At 42.8% G+C, this 23,121-nt stretch overlaps 1 protein-coding gene across 13 annotated transcripts in view; it reads right to left on the bottom strand.

Annotated features, from left to right (window-relative positions):
* Mapk10 (mitogen activated protein kinase 10) overlaps positions 1-23,121 on the bottom strand; it is a 276,187-nt gene that overhangs the window by 120,230 nt on the left and 132,836 nt on the right. For 5 of the 13 annotated variants that reach the window (NM_012806.2, XM_087582326.1, XM_087582329.1 and 2 more), the window contains 1 exon segment: positions 12,752-12,850. The exons of 3 other annotated variants lie outside the window; for them this stretch is intronic. Coding sequence is in view for 5 of the 10 variants with exons in the window: in NM_001270556.1 (NP_001257485.1) it covers positions 12,779-12,844 (66 nt within the window). In the remaining 5 variants the exon portion in view is untranslated. 13 annotated transcript variants of the gene reach the window in all.

Genomic DNA, 23,121 nt, shown 5'->3' with positions numbered 1-23,121 from the left:
CCCAGGGTTTTGTTTTGTTGGGGGCACACTTTGCCACTGTTTCTTGATAGGTGATTCTCTAAGGACAGTTCTCTCCTGGAATCTATTTAATTTGAATGCTAGTTGGTCCAGAGATGTGACTCTGTGGAATTGATGTTATAGCAACAGTATAACAAACACTCTTAACACTTCCCATAACTTAACATTTAACATCATTTTCCGCTGTGTGAAAAAGCATCTGGTGTAATCAATGCTGGTGCTGGGGCCTCTGCCTGCTCTGCCTCCTCTTTATGCACAGAGGAAGAAAACCGTACTGCATGGAGTTGCTGGGTGCTAGCCTAACATCGGTTCAGGAACGAATGATAGAATTGATATTCTCATTTTCCAGGGGAGAAGTACTAGACAGAAAACCTCCACAGAGAGTACTACTGTGGCATAGCACCTAATGGTCTGCTTTAGAATCCCACTACGAGACCTTGAGTAATGTCCTATAAACCCAGCCTCAGTTTCCTTACGCACAGAAGGAAAGCGTCTACTCTTCCTCGGGGAGAGATTCACACTAGATGATCCACGTGACTTTCTCAGTTATTACGGAGCCATGGTCACTATGATAGAGATGCCGTGCACCGTTTAAAAATACACTTGCAATATTTTAAGCAAAGTTCATTCAACTCTTAACCCACCCTTAAAGCCAAAATCGCTGTGCTAGAAGTGTAAAGTGTAGAGAGATATCAGGATTCAAAAGACTTAAGCAACAAGTTACACTTCCCATTTCCACAGTGGAGGGATAGCAAGATTGCTCAGTGGGTAGAGACCTCTGCCACCAAAGAAAACCACACTGTGAATGGAGATGAGTAACTGGGAAATGTTGTCCTCTGACCTCCACATGCATACCGTGGTATATGTATAAATGAGCATGCATGCGCGCGCACACACACACACACACACACACACACACACACACTGAGTAAATAAAATTTAATTTTAGTAATGTGAAGTGATGTGCGTTGCCTACTCCTCTTTCTTCTCACTGTGGTATCTCGGCTGCTACCACACAGGGTAGCAGGAGTTCAAACTCCTGAGACACTAGAAAGAAAGGAACCCATCCCAGCATGCATTGGAATCTACCTGTAGGACGTAAACTTTTACTCTGGTAAGTCTAGAGATTGAGGGTACATTATTATTACCCTCCATTTTTACTGAACAGGTGTTGTTTTGGTCTCAAGACACAGCACATGGGCTGTAAAGACACAATGCTCCAGCCTCATGGTACTGAGCACTACCTCACGCCGTAGAGGCTGGGAGAGTGGGTGCTGACTTCAGAATCAATGGCATTGCCCACTAAGCTAAGACACTGCATTCTCCACCTCTCCCTCTACACATTCCCGCCTTGTCTGTGATAAAGAAGGGCGCCTTGGAAACAACAGTTCAGTTACACAATTGAGACAAGAAGAACTCTGTAATTGGGACAATGAAGAACAGCCAAGTATCAAGAAAAACTAAAAACTTTCTTGCCATAGAGTAAAAGGACAGGACAGTCAAATAACATGTGGAAACTATGTTTCTAGAAACAATGTTTCTAGTGAGTTCATCTGGGACTCACCAGCCTTTACCTGAAGTCCGTCTCTATGGTTTTAGACAGGAACATTTAGAGTTCCTCAATGCTACAATCATTAATCTTGAGCCTGAGTCTGTTTCCATATACAGCACACAGCATTATCCCGGGACCCGTGTAAATCTCTTTGTTATTTTCATTCCTGCACTCGCATGGCCACGAAGAGATATAATTGATGCTTCAGTTCCTCATTCTTCCTGCTAAGATCTTGGTTTGCATGGCTTCTTACCTGTTTTTATTATTCTTCTGTTTATCATTTATATATTTGTTGCAGCATTGGGCCTTGTGGATGCTAAGGAATGTGTATATTCTAGAAATAGGTTTTACCCTGGGCTAAACCCCCAGACTTGCTTTAAATTTTGAAATAGGAATCTCGCTAGATTACTCAAGGTGACATTGAACTCAATATGCAACCCAAAATGGCTTGACAGCTGTTATCTTCCAGCTGTGGCTGCCCAAGTACCTGGTATTATAGGGGAGTGCCACTCTGCCGTGGGTCTTCTGCCACCTTATATACGTGTTTCAGAGCTGGGGGTATAGCTTTGTGATAAGAGGCCCTGGCCTAGTATGTGCAAGTCCCTGAATTCAACGCAGCTCTGAAAATCAACAACACAAACATAGTGCTAAAGGCACACAGGCGCTCTGACCCTTTTGAATGTGTTGGCAACGTCTAATCAAGCATTTACATTTTAGAGAATGTGAAGTCCCAAGAGAATACTGGCATCTGCGGAGTTTAGAACTTGGAACTGAACTGCTAGTGGGCAAGCTTGACCTACCTAAAAATAATGTAGCCACTCGTGGTCCTGCGCCCAGCCTTAGGTAATCGTTTTTTCAGTAAAGCAAAGACTATAACTTCATTTCTATTTCCAATGCCCTCTGTCCCAAGATAAATACTGTGTCAGAAGCACAAAATAATTACAGATGAGCACAATTTAGACTGAAATGGAATCTGTATGTTTCACACATCTTTTATCAAGCTTGGCTACAGATGAACCATGCTCTGAAATCATGGACAGTCCTAGGGAATTTTACAGCACGACTATAAAAAAAAATAAATACTCAAGCCATGACTTTGTTCAGTCTGATTGAGCCTTCAATTATAATTAAACTTACAATACCAAGCTTCACTTACAATCAAGTTAATCTTATTCCACAGAAAGTTAAAATTTTACCCTTTTGTGTTAAGTAAACCAAGCTCGTTTTTAAAGAAAAATGAACCAACACCAAAGGTCTCCCACAGTTACAAAAGTGAATTTTATATCTTGTCAGTTAATCTTAGGTGGTGTGACAGAGTCCATTTTAACTGAAATAGACATTCCATAGTTTTTTATGTAAATATTCCAGGGTATAGAACAGAAATGGAGCATTAAATCTGCTATAGCCATATTTCCATGTAGACACAAGAGAAAATACCAACAAGCAATACAAGTCTCATTTCATAAAGGCAAGAGGACAGTTGCCATGACCGTGTGCACACCTGTGAGTTATCTCATCAGAAAATGAGTGCAGGCGATTATACTGGGCACCTTGTCTTTGCTAAATATCTTTTCCCCTTCCATCAGACGAACAAAAGCATCAATGCTGTGATTTTTAGATTATTAGTGCAAAATTAAATATTATGTATCAAAACATATATGAAGTCAGAGTCCTGTTCCATTAAATACACGGGAGTAGGAGCCCAACAAAAAGAAACAATAAGTTTCTCTAAACGTCATCTGACACTTTGTATGAAGTCTGTGAAAATATGAAAAATAAAACCACAGAGGAAGCGATACTGAGTCACAGTGCCTTGTCTCATTGTCAACTCCACTAGCGTGGGAAGCACTTAGGGGACACACCTCTGGGTGGGTCTTCACGGTATTTTCATAAACCTTTAGCTGAAGAGGGAAGATGCACCCTGCATGTGAGCAGAACCATGGCATGGGCTGGAGTTCTGGGCTGAAGAGAGAACTGAGAAACAACTAAATGAGAATGAACCTCATCCATGTGTCGGCTGCTGGACTATGGATACAATGTGACATAACCACCTGCTCTACCCGCGGTCCCTGCCGTACTATGACCGACCACACGCCCTTAAGACAGGAGCTTAACGGGTCATTTTGGTGGGAAACCTGAATGCTGGAGGAAATGTGGATGGGGTGAGGGTGGGGGAGGTTAGTTGGTTGTCTCCTGAAGCTTCGAAGGGAAACAAGGAATCTGTGGAGAACTAGCTGGAGGCTGCCTGTGCTGCATCCTGACCAGGCCCTGCGAATCTAAATGAAACCCAAGTCCAAATAAATCCATGGAGCTTTCAGGAGCGCCTAAATCCCGGGGCTGTGGAGTGGCCTCTGCTCGTTTCTCTATGCCAGCTCGATGGTGGAGGACAGAAAGATATGGAAATTGTACAGTCTGGAGAGCAGAGCAATGTGAACGAGAACAGAAGCGCAGACAAAGCAGACAGGAAGAGAGAAGCTATAACGATCACCAAGAAAGCCTGTGCTCCTCCGTGGAAAGTAGGAAAGACGTTCTGAGGGAATGGTCCACCAGTGCAAGGTTCCAACATACACAAATGCAAAATGATTTGAAACCAGAGTCCAGACTTACAACTTTCCTGAAGGGATTTCCTGTTGGGAAATAACTTTCTAAGGATACGACTTCCCGAGGACGGATTTTTAGCAAAATATGCAAGAGTTCTGCTAAAAAAGGGGGTCAGACTGTATCCAAGCTGGCAGCGGAATTTGGCAGGATGGTCCACGCGGTTACAGGTTTCGCCAAGTGAAACGGTTCTGCGGGTCATGGAGGCTTGAATACAAACTCCAAAAAGCCACTGAGGACAAGCAAAGTGAGGCAGGGTCAGAGTTCCTGAAAGAAGGCTTTGAGCTCCCATTTTTATTAAGCTGTGACGTTAAGACTAAGCTGCAAAGAGACCCGAGGATACTGGAGATTCCAGACAGCCTGGGACAGCTTCCAAGGAGAACTATAGGTAGGAAAACTGCCAGCCGAACGAAAAAATGTCCAAAGCAAGACTGAACCGGACCGGACCGGACCGGACCGGAGCGCACACCTAATCCTGCAGCTCCAAGTCTGGCATCTGGTTTCCTGGGCAGAGTCATGTTGCCACTGCTGTGTGTAGCTGCATTTGTGCATTTCTGCTGCTGTATGCAGTACACGCATCCGAGACACTCGTGAAAAGGCTTTTCCTCGCCTCGTGTCGATCAGAGATTGTGTTTTTTAATCTTGTGTTAATTTGGTTCCCAATCAAACTACTCCATGCCGACAGAAGCCATTAAGAAGTTTATAATGGCTGCTTCGGAGAGAGGGAATGAATGGTCTGAGTGACGGGTGTGATAATTACAGTAATTCAACCATTACATGAGTCCTGAAGCATCGAATTGTACTGCTTACCATTTTTTAATGTTTCGTGTTAATTGAAAATAAAACCCAAAAAGGGGCAGGGGAGAGACGGCTCAGTGGTTAATAGCACTCCCTGCTCCTTTGGACACAGCTAGAGTCCAGTTCTCGGCACCCACGTCACATGGTTCGCAGCCTCCACAGCTCTGTCCCTCGCACGCCTGACACCTGCAGTCTCTCATTCACATTCTGTCTCTTTCTCTCTAGTTCTCTCTCATAAAAATAAGACTTTAGAAGTAACTCATAGAAACAGAGTATATCAGGATTTGTATAATTATTAAACCCTCAAACTCCAAAATAAGACGTAATTCAACTCCAACGTCGGCAAACTTGGGGCTATGCAGACAAAATGAAGGGGAAAAAATCTTAGTCATTTTTTTCTTCATTTTACTTTATACTGGACATTGACAGCTTACAGTTGCTTATATTTATGGACTATAAAATGATACTGAATGTATGCAAGGCAGAATGTGTAAATATGGCTAGTTAAAATATCTATAGGATATATCGAATAAAGGAAGTGATTATTGGCAGTCAGCAATCGGCAAGTTCATGACTATCTCCTTGACGAGGCAGAAGTGTTTCGGTGACACAGCCGAAGGAAGACAAACCAGGCCAGTGCTTAATCTCTAAGGCCACCTAAACACATGACTTATGATTGACGAATTTGTGTGCAGGTGGCTATGTATATGGGGTACACTGTGCCTGATCAGTGCACACATGTGGAGGTCAGAGAACACCTCAGGGCACTGTTCTTCAGGGCTTTGACCCTGAGTCACTCGCTGGCCTGGGTCTTCCCTAAGTCTGCTGGACTGCTGCTTAGTGGTTCCCGGGGCCCAGCTTTCTCCTCTCATCTTGCTGGGGATTCTAAACACAGGCCCCAATGCCTGGCTTCTGTGAGTTCCAAGGATGAAACTCAGGCCCTTAGGCTTGTGACTGACAGCTTCCCTGCCTGAGCCATCCCCACAGGCCCAACCAACTATTAACTCAGGCTCTCTCCAAGTCAGGAAACCCTTCAAAACTATTCATGAGTCATTTAGATATGAGTACACAATAACTGTTGGATAAATGTTAGATTACTAATGACTGTGATTATTAAAATAGCCCAAACATGACCAAGTCTAGGAGCATACTCTTCCAAGGGATGGGGGATGCTGAGAAGTTACCTTTGGAAGAAAAGAAATCAAATATCTACTCAGGAGACAGTGTTTCTCTGCCGCCTTTCTTTCCACCTTTAAGGGCTCAAAACTATGTATTGAACATTTTCTGGATGTCTTAGTCAGGGTTTCTACTCCTGCACAAACATCATGACCAAGAAGCAAGTTGGGGAGGAAAGGGTTGATTCAGCTTACACTTCCACATTGCTGTTCATCTCCAAAGGAAGTCAGGACTGGAACTCAAGCAGGTCAGGAAGCAAGAGCTGATGCAGAGGCCATGGGGGGATGTTACTTACTGGCTTGCTTCCCCTGGCTTGCTCAATTTGGTCTTTTATAGAACCCAGGACCACAAGCTCAAGAATGGCACCACCCACAATGGGCTGGGTCCTCCCCCTCTTGATCACTAATTGAGAAAATGCCTTACAGCTGGGTCTCATGAAGGCATTTCCTCAAGGGAGGCTCCTTTCTCTGTGATAACTCCAGCTTGTGTCAAGTTGACACACAGAACCAGCCAGTTCACTGGGTTAAAATAAATTGAGCTTGAGAATCAAGGTTGAGATGCCCTGGTCTTGTCTTCACTGCAGGAGCCCCACGTGGGACAAGGATAGTCCTCAGGGAGTGAGAAGGGTCATAGCAGCAGGTGGGAAGGGGGAGATTCAGCTCCTGATCGCTGTAAGTCAGTTTGTGGTTGAGTCCTGATCCATCCGCTGTACAGCAGAGCTCCCAAAGCACACAAAGTGAAACTCTAGAGCTTAGCCTCTGCTCAGCCAAGACTGGCACTGGCAGATGTCCTGTTTTCAGGAGGGTCAGGAGACCGAGCACCTTGCATTGCCCAGTTCTAGTTTACCATTCGCATTGTGAAAACAGACGTTATCTGTTTCATGCCCCCTAAGCCAAAGGAAAACTTTTCACCAAATGTAACAACAGCTCCCCTAGTGGCAACGCCTTAAACAACGAGATGAGGCAATGAGATACTACTTTATTATTTGTAATAAGTAATGTATATAATATATGTTAATATTTATTAATTCTGTTAGAGAGCCAGCAAATTTCATATTACTCAATATGATTCCATAAAAATTGAGTTAAAACAATATGTACATATTTTTGTTAATGTTTAGCATCTGGAAATTTTTATTTTCTATGGTTCCTGTGGATTCTTCGTTTGGGATTTTTGGAAGGTTTTTTGTTTGTTTTATTTTATTTATATAAGTACACTGTCACTGTCTTCAGGCACACCACAAGAGGGCCTCAGATTATCATTCCAGATAGTCGTGAGCTGCCATGTGGTTGCTGGGATTTGAACTCAGGACCTCTGGAAGAGCAGTCAGTGCTCTTAATCACTGAGCCATCTCTCCAGCCCTGTTACTGTGGTTTTCTTTTGTTTGGTTGGTTTTCTTTTTAAAGATTTATTTATTTATTTTATGCAAGTACACTGTAGCCATCTCCAGACACACCAGAAGAGGGCACCCGATCTCATCACAGATGGTTGTAAGCGTGTGGGTGCTGGGATTTGAACTCAGGACTCCTGGAAGAGCAGTCAGTGCTCTTAACCTCTGAGCCATCTCTCCAGCCCTGTTTCTGTGGTTTTCTTACAGACATTTAAAAGACTGAAAATATGGAGTGATGATAATCTACAGACTGGGGTCACAAGGCCTAGATGGTGGGCTCCTTTGATTGCTAGTTCAGGTTACCGCAGATCTTCGAGTAGCAGATAGGAGTGGAAGTTAAGATGCCACCACACCTGGCTGGTGGCCACAACAAACACTCCAGAATAGAGAAGGCCTGCGAGATGCCCTAGGAAAGAAGTTCCTAAGAGATGGTTTGAAGGTACCCACACCTCGATAACCCCGCCTCTGAGAATAGATACATCGTTCCCTTCACATTACTAGACAAAGCAGACACCGGGCTACAGGAACAAAAGAGGAATGTGTAGTAGTATTACCCAGTACCATGTCTACACCGTGAGTACACAGGCGGTCGGTCTCCCGCTTTCTGAATGTGATGCGAACAATGCTCGCTGTGTTCCTGTAAGCCATAGTCTAAGTAAGATAACCCAGAGTCCGTAAGATAGTTCATGCCTCATTCATTGTCCAAGAGGACAGTCACTAGAACAAATTTCTGCACCCATATCCGAATACAGCTGTTTGCTGGAAAATAAGCCCAACCCGCAAGGGGCCATTTTGAATTTCTTAAATGGCTGAAATTCCAAGAGAGTTTAACTGACAATTTTTGAGTTACAGCATATCCGGCTAGCGTTGCTTACTGGTTTTGTTTTCTAAGAGTTAACGCCTGTGACAATGAATCTCAGAAGAGACTTTGAACTTTTAACGTTGTTGATACTGCTGCAGACTATGGGGACTTGGAAGGTTGGACTAAATTACCTTTCTATTATACTATGTTTAGATATGGCCTCCATAGACTCATGAGTTTGAACAAGCTTATGGGGGTCAGGGAGTGGAATATCCTGGTTTGAACATGCTTGGCCCAGGGAGTGGCACTATTAGAAGGTGTGGCCTTGTTGGAGGAAGTGTGTCACTGTGGGGGTAGGATTGGACACTCTCCTCCTAGTTGCCTGAAGATACTCAGTCTGTTCTTGGCTTCCTTCAGATGAAGATGTAGAACTCTCAGCTCCTCCTGCACCATGCCTGCCTGGAGGCTGCCATGCTCCTGCCTTGATGATAATGGACAGAACCTCTGGACCTGTGAGCCAGCCCCAATTACATGTTGACCTTTATAAGACTTACATTGGTCATGGTATCTGTTCACAGCAGCAACACCCTAACTAAGAGAGAAGTTGATAGTAACTAGAGCGTGTACTACCACTAAGAAAATAGCTCTGTTGGCCAGTGTTATCGCTAGGTGCTCATTTCCCACCCGAGATGGATCAGAGCTGCAACCGATCAGACAACTGAAACACTGCTCATTTGTTCTTTCACAGAGCACTTATTTTGTGGACTCCATGTCAAATACTATTGGGAATGAGCGAGAGGCAAATCCCAGAGTATGCTCAGAAGTGTTGGGACCAATGGGGAGAAGAAGGTAGGAGACTTCATCGTATCAGGTCATTCTTGTGTAAAACTCCTGTCAAGACATCTTGGGCTATCGAACTGACATCCCTGGGCCCATGAGGTAGAAGAGATATGAACAGTTGTCTCTGAGAACTGGTGTGAACTGGCTCTAGCAAGAGTCTAAAACACTGTTTCTGGCCAAGTGCGTGCGAAAGCCTTTTCTGGTGGGAAAAGAGAAGTGGTCTGTCACACCAGCCACACACGTAGCGAGTCAAATAAGGTCGGTGTGTGGGAAAGAGAGCCAGGGTGGCACAGCCATGTTTAATGGGAATAGTCAAAGTCATAAAGCCAGCACAGATGCTTGACCAAGATCCAGCCAAGCCGAGCTGAGTGATGAGATCACCGTCATGTGGTCTTCCACTTTTGGTCTTGATCTCCATGTAGTGCAGGCTTGAGATGTTTTTAATATTTAATTTTAATATTTAATGCAACTTGGGGATATTAGATTGATGAGGAATTTCTTATGAGTCATTTATGTCTTCTCCAGGAGTACTGTTCCTAAGCTTCCCCAGGAAAATCTTGAGCATGCTACCCTTCCTGCTTTTAAAGAGATATCTTTCTCTGATCTTATTTGAAGGTCTTCCTTATGCTCTAAAGGTTGTGACTCAAATAAAGACACCAGAGATTTCCTTATGAGGCTCTGGCTCCAAGATACTCTTAGAACATCTGTCCCTGTACTTTCTCAGGAACAAGATAATCAACAAAGTAAACTTTAAAAGGTCAACAAGATTCAGCAGGCTAGAAGAGTTGGCGGATATCAGACTAAAAGCCTCTTCCTCCTATATACTCATGTGATTGCATGCATGTAAGATTGGGGGCTGCACACGGTATTCCCCTTGAGGAAAAGATAACAGCAAGAAAGCTAGATAGGCCAGAGTAATGTCTTCTCTACACAGAGCCTTATATTGATAGACAAAAATGATGTGGACAAATGATAAAAAAAAATAAGTATTAAGACCTCCCCTTCTTAGAAAAGTTAGCTTGTGCAGGGTTGCTGTGGTGTTGTATGCCCAAGGAACAAAAGAATACCAAGATTAGACAAATAAGTAAATTCTACAAAGATATACACATTGTATTATGGCAGAAATTGAATAATAACCACAGAAGCTTTGGACTGAAGGTTTTACTTGGGCCTAATAATGATTGACAGTCTGACCATTAAAAGTTCATAATACACTGCTCGGGACATGACAATCTGCCCAGGGTGGCTTGGAGATGTTTTTTCTGTCTAGTGCCCTTGAAACTGCAAGAGCTCCCAACCTGAGAAGAGGCTGTCATGCTTTGGCAAAATATGCCTCTAGATTCTTTAAAAAAAAATTGGTTGATGAGGGAAGTTATTGTAAAAGATAACTCTGTTCTGTCAAAGATTATCAATGATGATTAATTTATGACCCAGAGGAATGAAATACATCTAGAGAGACAAAAATGATCTGATCTATGTTTTGGAACAACATGAATCTATCCCTGCCTACTGAGTTCTGTATAAACAAAGACGCACCCTGACTGCCATCATTTAAGTGCAAGATTCCTTCTGACCACTGTGCCCAATTCACTTCTCCTTTGACAACCAACTCCTTATCCTTCTGCAGGACCTGGCCATCACCAGGACTGGTCTCCAGCAGCAAGGAAACTAGTCAGGTAGTAGGGAATCTTGGGGGAGCAGTCTTCAGAGTGTTAAATTTATGACTGTAAAATGGGGAACTGGAGCATCTCCTATGAGATTCAAGGACTTTGAAAGATGCTGGGGGAAGATTTGTCTTGTTTCTAGTAACACATATAACTCAGAGGCCACTCTTACTGGTGATCTGAGGTTACATCATTTAGGGCTGGCAAGGACAGCTGCTCTTACAGTAATTCCAACAAAAGCAGGGGTGGGTTGGAGCAGAGTGCTAGAAGAACAATGGTAAGAGATGGTGATAATACAGGCACAGATTGGGTTACATTCGGCAGAGTCTGCTGACACGCTGGACATGAGGGAAGGCCCATAAAATGACGCCCTGGTTTTGTTCTGATTGGAAAGATGCAGTCAGCATTTCCTGAATTGGAGCAAAGACAATTGAGAGAGGAATGAGGTAAGCAAGATTTGGTGTTTTATTGTCTCTGAGCAAAGTTCCTTACGTAGCTCAGATTAACCTTGAACTCATGGTTCCCCAGCCTCAGCCTCCATAGTGTACACCACCACACTAACCAGGGATCAGCCTTGAATCAGTATGGTTTTGCATGTTTTCTAGTCATCTAATTTGAGATGTAGAACCAGGCAGTAGCATGCATGAATCTGGCTTGGAGAGGTGGAACTGTGTGAGTTCTCAAGGTCATGCACACGTTCAGAACCTGCGGGGAAGGAACACCTGAAGCGTAAGTAGAAATTCGGTGGCTTGTGACTCTCTCACAGAGTTAGCTCATCCCAGCAGTGTTTCAAAAACTTTGCAACTACAGGTTCATTCAATTCCCGGAACAATCTCGGAGGGGGATGCTATTGTTTTCCCAGTTACAAATTGGGAAACTGAGGCACAGAAAGGTTGAGGAATTCACTCAGTTGCAAGCAAGCGTCTACTAAATGGTACCTTGGCATTTCAGACTATGCTGGCTGCATCCAGAACTCTTGTTAGAGAAGAGATCCCACCCACTCATGTCCAGGGAGAGTGCGGGCCATAGAAACTAAGTGAAGCCAAAACACTGTTCCCTTTGCTGTGAAGAGATTTGTCTGAAATAACAGAGGAAACATAGTTGCCTCCTACACCTGCTTTCGGTGGGTACATACCACCCAGTCCACAGCTTAGCTCCGTGGGAAGAAGCAGTAAGTACACACAGAGAGAGGGAAGCACAGCTCTCTGCACTCCCTGGGAATATGGTTAGCTTACAATTCCTACAATTACCAGATCTCCAGCAATGCTGAAGAGTAAAGGCAAGGACTGCATTGAGACCCTGACAGCTGTCTGAGGCTAACACTGTTCTGTACACACCACCCCTGTGTCAAGAGGCCCTAAATAACTGCCATTTTAGTTACAGTGCTTGAATGAGTGCAAGGGCATAGAGTTACTGGCTTCGCACAACATCAACCATTGTGGCTACCTTCCCATCCTTCCCTTGTTGGACACTGACATTTAGTTGTTGTGGTTTTATTTTATTTTATTTTCTAGCCTATGTAGCACTAAAATGAATGACACATGTAGGTAACAACAGGTAGCCATTGAAGGTGCTGCATTTGGGACCCCTCAGCCCTTAAGAAAAAGGAGAGCCATTCGAGTTCCTGGTGCCTTAAGGTTCAATGCCACATCCCAAGGATTTGGACAGAAATAGTAAACTGCTGAAGTACAACTGAAATCCAACTAGAAATCACTTTATAGATTGATTTATTTATAAACTCGTTCAGAAAGGTTTCTTCATTTCTAAGCTTTCCTCAATAAACTAGAAACGGGGATTAAAACCTAAGTGTTCACTGTGCTTTCCAAAAAAAACCTTTGGGGATGAATAAAAACTTGGTGTGGCACATATGAATACGGAATGGCGAAAGTGAAATACAAGGGAGGGTACTGTACCTTGTTTTACCTGTAAGGAACACACACCTGACAAAAGGCAATTTTCACATCCAAGGTTGGTTCACTGCAGTAGTATAAGAAATGGAGGCTCATAAATACCTACGGGGAACAAAATTGGGTGATGAGTTTCCAGGGCACTAACTTTTAATTATCTAATAGTTTAAGTTTATAATCACATGCGTTATACACTGAGATCATGAACAGCACACACAGATGCATCATAATTTTCATCTGTATCTGTAAATGGGCACTTTTTACAAATTATAAATATCATATAATACAATGTGGTAAAATATTTTATCAGCGACAATGATTGATAGCATCATACTCATATGGTGCCAGGAACCATCAAGGAGAAGCTAAAAACTAGCAGGTAATCTTCATGAGATGGTTCCTCACGGTCTGTACAGTTAGTTAATGACAGATATGCTTCTTTAGACAAGGCCGAAGATATTACACCTGGGAAAAGATTCCTTCTGTTCCTGTTATTATTAAATATATGTAACAATCACTAGGTATTAGCCTACTCTTTTAAACAGATTCCTGCAGAACAATGAGGATAGACTGTCTTTTGGTGATGCTACATAGACAAATAGATGACTTTTTGATTATTATTGATGACTCTATAAGAATTCCTAAAATTATATTAGTAGTTATTAAGATCTTTTACAATAGGAGTGCTATTAAGTCCTTTCTAATGTCAAAACTGCAATGAGAACTCCGCCAATCTTCAAGTGTCAAGAGTTAATTGCTTCTGAGACAGCAAATGGGGTACCTACAACTCAGAGAACATTCCAAGAGGTTGTAAAATCATTAAGCAAAAATCATAAGAAGGGAACTAATGATTTACTATAGGTACAGGGACAGAAGTTAAAATACTGACTGGGTTTATCTATGCAGAACTTCAATGATAACTTAGTTATGGTCTTTAACTCTCCACGAACCTGTACAGCTGGTATCAGATAATGGACGTTTAGCCAGATAGATACTCCTCTCGAGGAACATGCTTATAAACACACTCCGTTGTAAACGTCTTATTCAGTTCATGGCTTGAATTTATGTGTAAACGTGTGGTGAACTTTTTACCACGTGATCATGTTTTCTGAAAGTCATATGAGCACTGAAGATGAAGAGAGGAAACAACTTAGGAAGAACCTTTTAGAGAGAAGAACTTTCTTAGAAGACTTTTAGAGAGAACTTAGAAGTAAAGGCACTGGGAGTGAAGGCATTGGGAGTAAGGGCATTGGCATTGTTCCATCAGAGCAGGGGGAGAGAGCAAGATTAGGAGAAGAGAACAGAGAGAACTTTTTGGAGGAGAATTTTTGTAGAAACTTTTCGGAGAACCAAAGAAGTTAGAAATAGAGGATAAAAATCACTTTTCAAAGTGTCCTTTTCTCTTCCTGCAACTTTGACTACCAGGCTGGAAGTTAGAGTCAAGCAGTTTCTGCAGAGATAGAACAAAGGGTGCTTAACTTAAGCCCCTGCTGTTTCATAATGAGGAGCTAAACTCAGGGATTGCAGCTTCTAGCCTCTGACAGAACTCATATGGGCAGGTCAGCTAAAGCAGCAGCGAAGTGACTTAAGACTTAACACACGTAAACATTTCATGATCGAGCAGCAATCCTAAATATCTCTCGAGACCAAGCCTTGTCCCTACAGAAGTTCTTCCCCCTCTGCTTACCTCGAGAGAGAACCAGAAGAAAGAAAAAAGTGCTGGGGCTGGCCCCCAACAATATAGATTAGATACAGTGAATTTGATATTTCTAAAATGTTAAGGCTAAACACAAAATTTAAACAACACTTTCATTCAGTACTAGGCATCTAGTTAAAAAAAAAAAAAAGCTCAAACATTTGCTCAAGGGGATGTGTATGGAAGCTTACTGTGGACTTTGATGTGTATTATGGTTCAGAACTATGTGTTCACTGTAGACTCATGTGCTGGAGGTTTGATCTCCAGCTCAGGTAACTGGGACATCATGGTACCAAACTAATAAATTAATAAGCCCTCTGATGGATTCACAACTGAATGGATGGCTGAGGGGTGTGGAAACTCAAGGAGACGGGGCCTGGGGAGGGGAGAGATATCGCTGTGGGTGTACCCTTCGGGGCTGTATCTTATTCCCTGTTCCTCGCTGGCTCATTTCCTCTGCCTCCCTACTCACCACATGCTCCCTGCCATGATGTTCTCCCATACCATGACTCATGGGCTAACATCTCTGAAGTTGTGAGCCAGAAAACATATCTCCTTTAAATTCTTATTCTCAGTCATGTTACCTCAGTGATGGAAACTGACAGAATGCCAATTAGTTATCTAAAATATCTAATAAAATTCTATGAAATATGTGAAACCATTAGATTCGAATTTAGTGCATAAATACAGATAAAATTTTCAGTGGGAGGGGAAGCAAGTTTGAAGTTCCCTTATTAAAGATTTAAAATAAAAAATAAAAAATAAAGATTTAAAATATACAAAAATAATAGCACCCAGTATTTTAAGTACATCTAACTACAGAACACAGAAAAGTGGGCACTCTATTAATAACTGTTTGGTCTTAGTGGGAATTAAGCTTTTTAACTATACTGTTTTCTGTGAGTTTGCAATATTTAACAATTCTGCAAGGTTGCATGAGGAGGCGACCCTTAAGGCAAGTGAAGACATGAATTCCTTGGGGAATGAGACAGCCTCAGAAGAAGCTGACAGTTTCTCCCATTTAATTAAACACAATTTCTGAACGGCGTTGCGTGCAAGGCAACGTTCTGTGAGATCAAAGGATTTAAAACGGAGCACGGAGGTACAACTTCCGTTTCTGGCACATGATTGATGAGGTATCCCAAAAACCACTCTGAAGTCAAAACTCCTAAAAAAAAGTTAGATGGGAAGCATAAAAGATTTTAAGACACATAGTTAAGCGGCTCAAAGGGGACAAGGAAGGTTCTGAGAAGCTGAGAACACTGTGGTGTGGGTACAGAGACACCCGGAGCAAAAGCTGCTGCTTGGCCCTCACCCGCCGATGCCTAGAATATCAAGTTTTAAAGGGAATAGGCAGAGGACGGGAAGCAAGCTGCCATCTACCTGGACGGGAGGTGACACTGGCGAAAACCGCAAAAGCCTCTCTCGAGGAAATTTTAAAGCGACTTGATAAGGCAGTCAAATAATCCGGAAGCGGGGTCTGAGTTGCTAGAATTGTGTTAAGCATCGGACTTTGAGGTGCATTCATCTTCCATATATGGAAGAATAAAGGGATAAAAAGATCTGCTAATAAAGAACAGCCTGGGTACCCTTGCGGCTCGGTGAGAGGCATCCTGCTGGAAATACAGGATTATTGTAGAAATTGCATATTGTTGAATAGAATTAAGAGCCCAGAGGGAGACAGAGACAAACATGGAGGCCAGTTTATGTGAAGGTCTACATTGTGGACATCTGGGGAAATGAGAAAGCGTGTGTGTTGAGTCATGAATGAGATAAGCAGTCAGTCCCACAGAAGGAAAGTCAGGCCCTATTTATTGAAAGAAGACAGTTATTCCTTATTCTGCATTTGTGCGTGGGACGCTTGCATGTGTGTATATGCTTTGCAGACAGAAGCCTTAGTTACTTTTGCTCCAGTCTCAAGGAAGGCAGCAGACATACTTCAGGGCATCTCCCTCTCAGATCAGATAGGAGATCCGATCAGTCTCTAGGAGAGTGAAAGCTAGCGATTGCCTCGGATACGGGTTAGCCATGCATCCTTTCCCGTATAAAGGACCTAACGGCTCCTAAGATCGATATCCCTCTGAGATGCCAGCCTAACGTACGTGTGATGCTTTCCAATCTGCTTTGCATCACTCGGGGGAAACTGAGGCCAAGAAGCTGCCCTGGATGTTGACACTGTGGATGCTGGATGAGCACATTGCTGTGAGTAGCGAGGAACCTGTATCGGGTCCAAGAACCTTGTGCTACCTGCCGTTACCCAGGAAACGATGGCAGGGCTACCTTGGAAACTTGCAAACACGGTAATATCTCAGATTCTTAACGAGCTTTTAATTCTTAACTCGTGTTATATAGAAAAAAATCCAAATAAGGTTAAAAATCCTCAGAAAGGGTCAAATTTTAAATATTACAAATTATAAATATTACAAAAGAAATATAATAAAAAAACCAGAGGCATAAATAGCATGTAGATATGCCAAAATATAATGGAAATTATTACTAAACTGTATAAATGTATTAAGTCTGCTTATGAAAAGATTAATGGGTTTTTTTTTTAAGTTGACCACAAATCTGGGAGAATATTTAAAACATTGATGGTGATCAATGGAAAAATGTGTCCAGAACCTATACAGGGTACTTTTTTTAAAAAATGAAGAAAAACTCAAGAGACTCCAGTAGAAAAATGAGCTAAACAAATTACAAACCCTTTATCAAAAAAAAAAATGCCCATAAACGCATGATGTGTAATAAAAATGAAACCACAGCAAATTCATACCAAATAATAAGCAGCAGAGAAGAGTGAGATTTTTTTGCGATTTACAAGGTGAGCCTGCAGAGGACGGGGCCCGCCCACGCACTTTGAGAGCTGTGCGACTGGAAACGAACTTAAGACAAACAGGATTGTTTCCTAAAGCCGCGCACGTCCTACAACCCAGCACATCTACACCCACTGAAGAGACGTCCTCGTGCTTTCCCTCAGGTTACACATACACCAGAGAGCTCGCCCAATGTCTCCGCGACAGCAGACCGAATAACGAAAACGTGGGAAAACATTCGCAGACAGAACAGCGAAGAGGTAAATTGTACGGTTTAGTAGCGTTCGATGCGGCGATGAGGTGGACCATGAAAGCAGCCGCTGTCGGCATATTCCAATCTCTTCAAACACTGACTAAAACAGACCTGGTTTCGTTTAGGCAATGGAGGAACTTTGCGCGGCTCAGCAACTTGGGAGGAATTTTACCAATAACTATGTGTGGACTTATTCCTGCTCTGCAACTCCTCTCAGACATATTATATATGGCCCAATATGTTTAAAGTTTTTTTCTCCTGAGCATTGATAGTTTATGCAAAACCAACTGGTTCATTTCCCAAATGCTCATCGCTAAAAATCAGGCTACTTTTTGTAGGTGACCATGCGTCCTACAGATTGGCGCCTTCCCTTATTAGATCTGGCATCTGGGGCGCTGGTTTGGACGTCGCTCCCACAGAGAATGAAGGCTGTTTTCCCTTGTCCTCCCGCAGCTCCTAGCCTGCTGCTCTTGGCCTGGAGGATTTCAGGCGGGTGGGTCCGCTCCTAATTGAAACATTCCCTCCCGGGGTGGAAGGGGGCTTGTGAGACTGAAAAGTCACCGCAACGTAGGTGGCAACCCAAGGGAGCTGCAAGCCTGAAGCTCTCTGTCAGACAGCTAACTGTGCAGGTCCGAGAATCTTCTCTAAGGCTTTTCCCTGTACAGCTGTTTCAGTCATTCACACTCCCACAAGGAAGCAATAAAACTCCTTGGTTCATTAAATTGAATTTCAATGCAATCCTTACTTAGGTTTGTCACTGGGTCGTGTGTGTGTGTGTGTGTGTGTGTGTGTGTGTGTGTGTTCTTCCCATGAAAACTTTGTCACACACTTCAGTTCAACAGGTGAACATCTCAGTCGCTTGTCCTAGCCATTCTACTCTGCATTTTCAACTTATGGTAATTCAGCACCAAGCAATGTTAGCACCCTGCACTTCTGAACCTTACAGCAATGACTTTCATTCCTGCTCTAGTCAGTGAAGACACTTACGTTTGTTATCAACACCGCCGTGCCTGGCCTTTGTTACGCTTGGAATTGTATTTTAAAGAAATTACGAAATCACGAAGAAAGAACTTTATACTGATTTAAATATTTTAAGGACAGCATTTTATAGCTTTAATACTTTTTCTCCTTAAGCATGCATATTTTAGACGCTACTATAAATGTTGGTTTCATTTTATTGCTTTTTTTCCCCCAAAACGCTCATCTCTGCGAATTAAAATATTTTATTCCATTGTGGTTGCGTGTATCACATTGGAGGGTTCTCCCCAGTCATTTGTGCATGTGTCTTCTCACAGCGCCCTGTCACTTCTCAGACACTAGATTACACGACACTCTCAATTCTGTTCACATCGCTGCCCCAAGCAGATGAGGACCTCCTTCAAGGTAGCTGTATTTATCATGACTCTGGTACCTAACACAGTCCTTCCTATGTGTCGGATGTCAAGTAAAGGTTTATCGAATAAAAAGGGATCTAAATGGAAAACAAACAAAACCTCCTTCCTTCTCTGGCCCGAGTCTGAGTATCTTCATTATCTCTGCACATCGAGGACTGTCCATTTTCAATAAGGTCAGGTAAAGGGATTCAGAGCAGTCTGAAGAGCCTCGCTGGGAGTGACCTCAGAAATGTTCCCCAGCACTGCCGGTTAGTTCTGTACTGCTGCAGTGGGCACGTGGAAAATAACCGCCCTCACTACACCAACTGAAAGAAATAACATGTTTAAATCTTTAATGACTGACTGCTCTGGCTATGAAAAACAAGCTCGCTGACCTTCCCGGGTTTGTATTACAGTGCCTCCAAATGCCACACCAAGGCTGAATAAGTCACTGCGGGGTTTTATTGTTCCAAGAGAGGAACGCTCCGTATGATAATATCAGTGAACTGAAAAGACTTGTTTGGAAACCATATTTCTTGACACCAGGATAGAGAGCTTCTGGCACCATTGTGAGATGGGAATAGTCTCTATTGGCCAAACTGCAGGCGCGAGACGCGTGCTGGTTTGTTAAGTGGAACTGGTGAGCGGCGTCTTCGTAAATAACAGCACGGTTGATGCTCTAGTAGCTTCACTTCCCGCCGAAATTCTTTTCGGTCTTTTGCATATAATGAAAGAGCCCTTTCGAGTATGGGCGGACAACGTATTTGGGATTCTGTTGTTGTTTTCGTAATTCACAGATATCTTATTTACCTGTGAATTTCCTATCCAAACTATCTAAGCCATAAATGGAAAACTGAAAAGAAATCCTAATTGTTCTCAAGTTTCAAGTTGCAAGGTTTGTGTCTGCACTGTACTGTAGAGAGGGACAAGGCAGACCATTTGCTCCAAAAAATGTTTAAATTCCAACAGTTCTGTCGGACTTCTGTATAGCAAACACCTTATCTACAAGTGAACCCATTGCACATTAGGTTTATGAAACAACCCACCTAAGAGGCTGCAAATGCATACACGTGGATCATAACTACGTAAGATACCTGGGAACTACAAAAACAACAACAGAGCCCCAAAACGTTCTCCACCCACAGTCAAAGGGATTCTTTCTTTATCTGCAAAAGACTACGTAGAAAATAACAAGTAACTATCATTTGGGAAGATACGGAAAATGAGATTAAGTTGAGTTTTCTGCTAAGAACTCTGTGTATGCTCAACGCGAGGTATTTTTACCTTCTTATGAAGAGAAACTATTATTTTGAACACAAGTCAACCAACGAGGCTCCACCAGCCCAGCTCGGTTTGCTCCGTGCGTTTGTAAATACAGTTCTGTTGGACGTAGCCTTCTCTCAGACTTCATGTGGCCTGCAAATGTTCCCACACTAAATGACGGAGCCGAGTGATTGTAAGAACCGTGTTCAAGCAAAGCCTAAGACAGGTACTATCCTGCCCTTCGTGGACAAAGCTTTCCAACTGCTCACTTAAAACACTCGAAGCCAAGGGGATCTGAAAATACCGCCATTCACCCAAGGCAAAGGCCAGGAAAATGGAACGCAGCTCTACCCGTAAGTATGTAAGCATCGAAAGCACTTTCTAGTAGCTGACATATTTCGAGGTTTTATATCTTACACAGCATTTCGGTTTTATTTATTCTTTATTATGTTTTTCACTTATTCACTTTCCATCCCCCTCATTGCCCCTCTCCCAGTCACCCCCTCCTACAATCCTTTCCCCAGGCCCCCTTCTCCTCTGAGCAGCAGGGTATCCCCCACCCTGGTACATCAAGTCTTTGTAGGGCTTGGTGCATCCTCTCCCACTGAGACCAGAGAAGGCAGCCCAGAGAGAAGAACACACAGACAACAGATTTGGGGACAGCCCCTGCTCCAGCTGTTCAGGACCCACATGAAGGCCAAGCTGCACATCTGCTACATATGTGTGGGGAGGTCTAGGTCCAGGCCATAACACAGCACTTCTTAAAATAATGTCCATAGACTCTGAAAGTGTGTGTGTGCGTGCATGGGAGAGAGAGAGAGAGAGAGAGAGAGAGAGAGAGAGAGAGAGAGAGAGAGAGGGAGGGAGACTGAATTTTGAATTTGAACTACAGTATGATTTGAAAGCACTTGGAAAAAAAAGTATTTAAACTTTGGGCTATCGTTTAAGAAAGAGATTGGCACAAGTACTTAACCCAGCAAACATCTGCAGTCCTGCAGAGGCCAACAGTAGAGTGGGCCCAGGTACATGCAGCATGCAAATATGGCGGACGTTCTTGAGGACATAATGGAGACAAAGCAGGCCTGAAAAGAGGGCTTTCAGTCTCTAAACACTCATGTTTAAAAACCTTGGTGCCTCTGATTGGTCTGTGCTTTCCTTCCTTCAGATCTACCAAGGAAACTGCCCTGAAATCGCCTCTCAATTCTACTTTCCCTAAGCAGAAAGCATCAGGATGACTTGGGACAGTCACCAAGTGTTGTGTGGGTGATGAGTGAACTGGAAATACAGCCCCGGCCGACCATTTTCTCTGTCCTCTGTTCCTAGCTCTGGAAGACAGGAGCTACTAGGGTGCAATCAATTAGCACGGGGGCTGGAGCGATGCCTCAGTGGTTAGGAGCACTGACTAGTCTTCCAGAGGACCTGGGTTCAACTCCCAGCTCATACCCGTCTCCCATCTTTAACTCTTGTTCCAGAGCTTTTGACACTCACATGCAGACAAAACATCAATCAACATAAAAATAAAAACTAAATTATATATATATACATATATATTAAAAGAGAAAGTAGCACAAACTATGACAGTAAAAGCTGAAGTAAAATATAAAATGTATTTTATATATAAGTAAAATATAAAGTCAGCCACTATCAGATAGGAGGAAAGCAGGCTCTAGGCTATCACAACTATATTGTAACAAAGGTGAGAGGCATTTTGAGATGTGGAGAACATACAGCTGACACAATTGAATCAGAGTTTGGGTCCTCTATTATCACTGGTAAAATATCACATAAGGAAAAGCAGGTACTAACAATGGTAATGCCAGTAAAGGGAACTTCACTAGGAAATATATATGCATCTGACAGAACTGCTTTAAAATATAAAGCAGGTTTTAAGAAAATTATAACAGTCCAAATGGAAATTAAAATCTTGCCATGTGGTAAGATGTCGGCACGTGCTTCCGCCAATCAAGATAAATCAAGCATGAAATATTTAATCACATGGAACTCAGAGTAGCCCTTTCTTTTTATGCAAACGATTATAAATGTACAGAAAGATAAGAAATTCTCCTATTGACTTTTTTGAGATTGCTTTTCACACAAAGACGGTACAAAATGAGAAAATTATAGTTCCATCCTTCCTATGAACAAATACTTAGGAGAGGAAATCTTTAACCAAAACTATGTTTTCTTAAATAGTATAAAAACAGTTTCTCCAACAGGTAACTTGAAAGAACACTGTAAATTGAAAACGTCTAGAAAATAATCCAATACGTTGATTCATTAAAAGTAAAAATTCCTGTGGTTCTGAACTAAAGAACAGAGTTTAGGAATTACCCACTTTGCTAGTCAGTGTCCTATCGCTGTGAAGAGACATCACAACCAAGCAACTATTATAACAGAAAGCATTTAATTGGGGCTTGCTTATAGTTTCGGAGGCTTCGTACATCACAATCAAGGCAGGGAGCATGGCAGAATACAGGTTGGCACTGGAGCAGCAGCTGAGAGCTACATTCTGATCCTTAGGCAGAGAGAGAAGCCCTGGACCTAGTGTGGGCTTTTGAGAGCTCAAAGCCCACCCCCAAGGACACACTTCCTCCAACAAAGCCACGCCTCCTAAGCCTTCTAATCCTTTCAAACACTGCCTCTCCCTGATGACTCAGCATTCAAATACATGAGCCTATGCCAGCCATTCCTATTCAAATCACCACACCCACTAATGTATTTGAAATTATCTGTCCCCATATTCCCATTAGTGTTTGAAATTTGGATGCACATACAGCAACACTACCTCTTCCAATTGATTTTGTTTGAAATTTGCTTTGCAGACATAAGGATGGCTACTCCTGTCTGCCTTAACATTTCATTTGCTTGGAATGTCATCTTTACTTCTGATCTGCTCAGGCCTTTGCCAGTGACATGAGTTTCACAATCACACACACACACACACACACACACAGAGAGAGAGAGAGAGAGAGAGAGAG

This window comes from Rattus norvegicus, chromosome 14 (genome assembly GCF_021556685.1).
Source record: "Rattus norvegicus strain SHRSP/BbbUtx chromosome 14, alternate assembly SHRSP_T2T, whole genome shotgun sequence".
Lineage (NCBI taxonomy): Eukaryota > Metazoa > Chordata > Mammalia > Rodentia > Muridae > Rattus > Rattus norvegicus.
The sequence above is the reverse complement of the archived record's forward strand: the minus strand, read 5'-3'. Positions and strand labels throughout refer to the sequence as shown.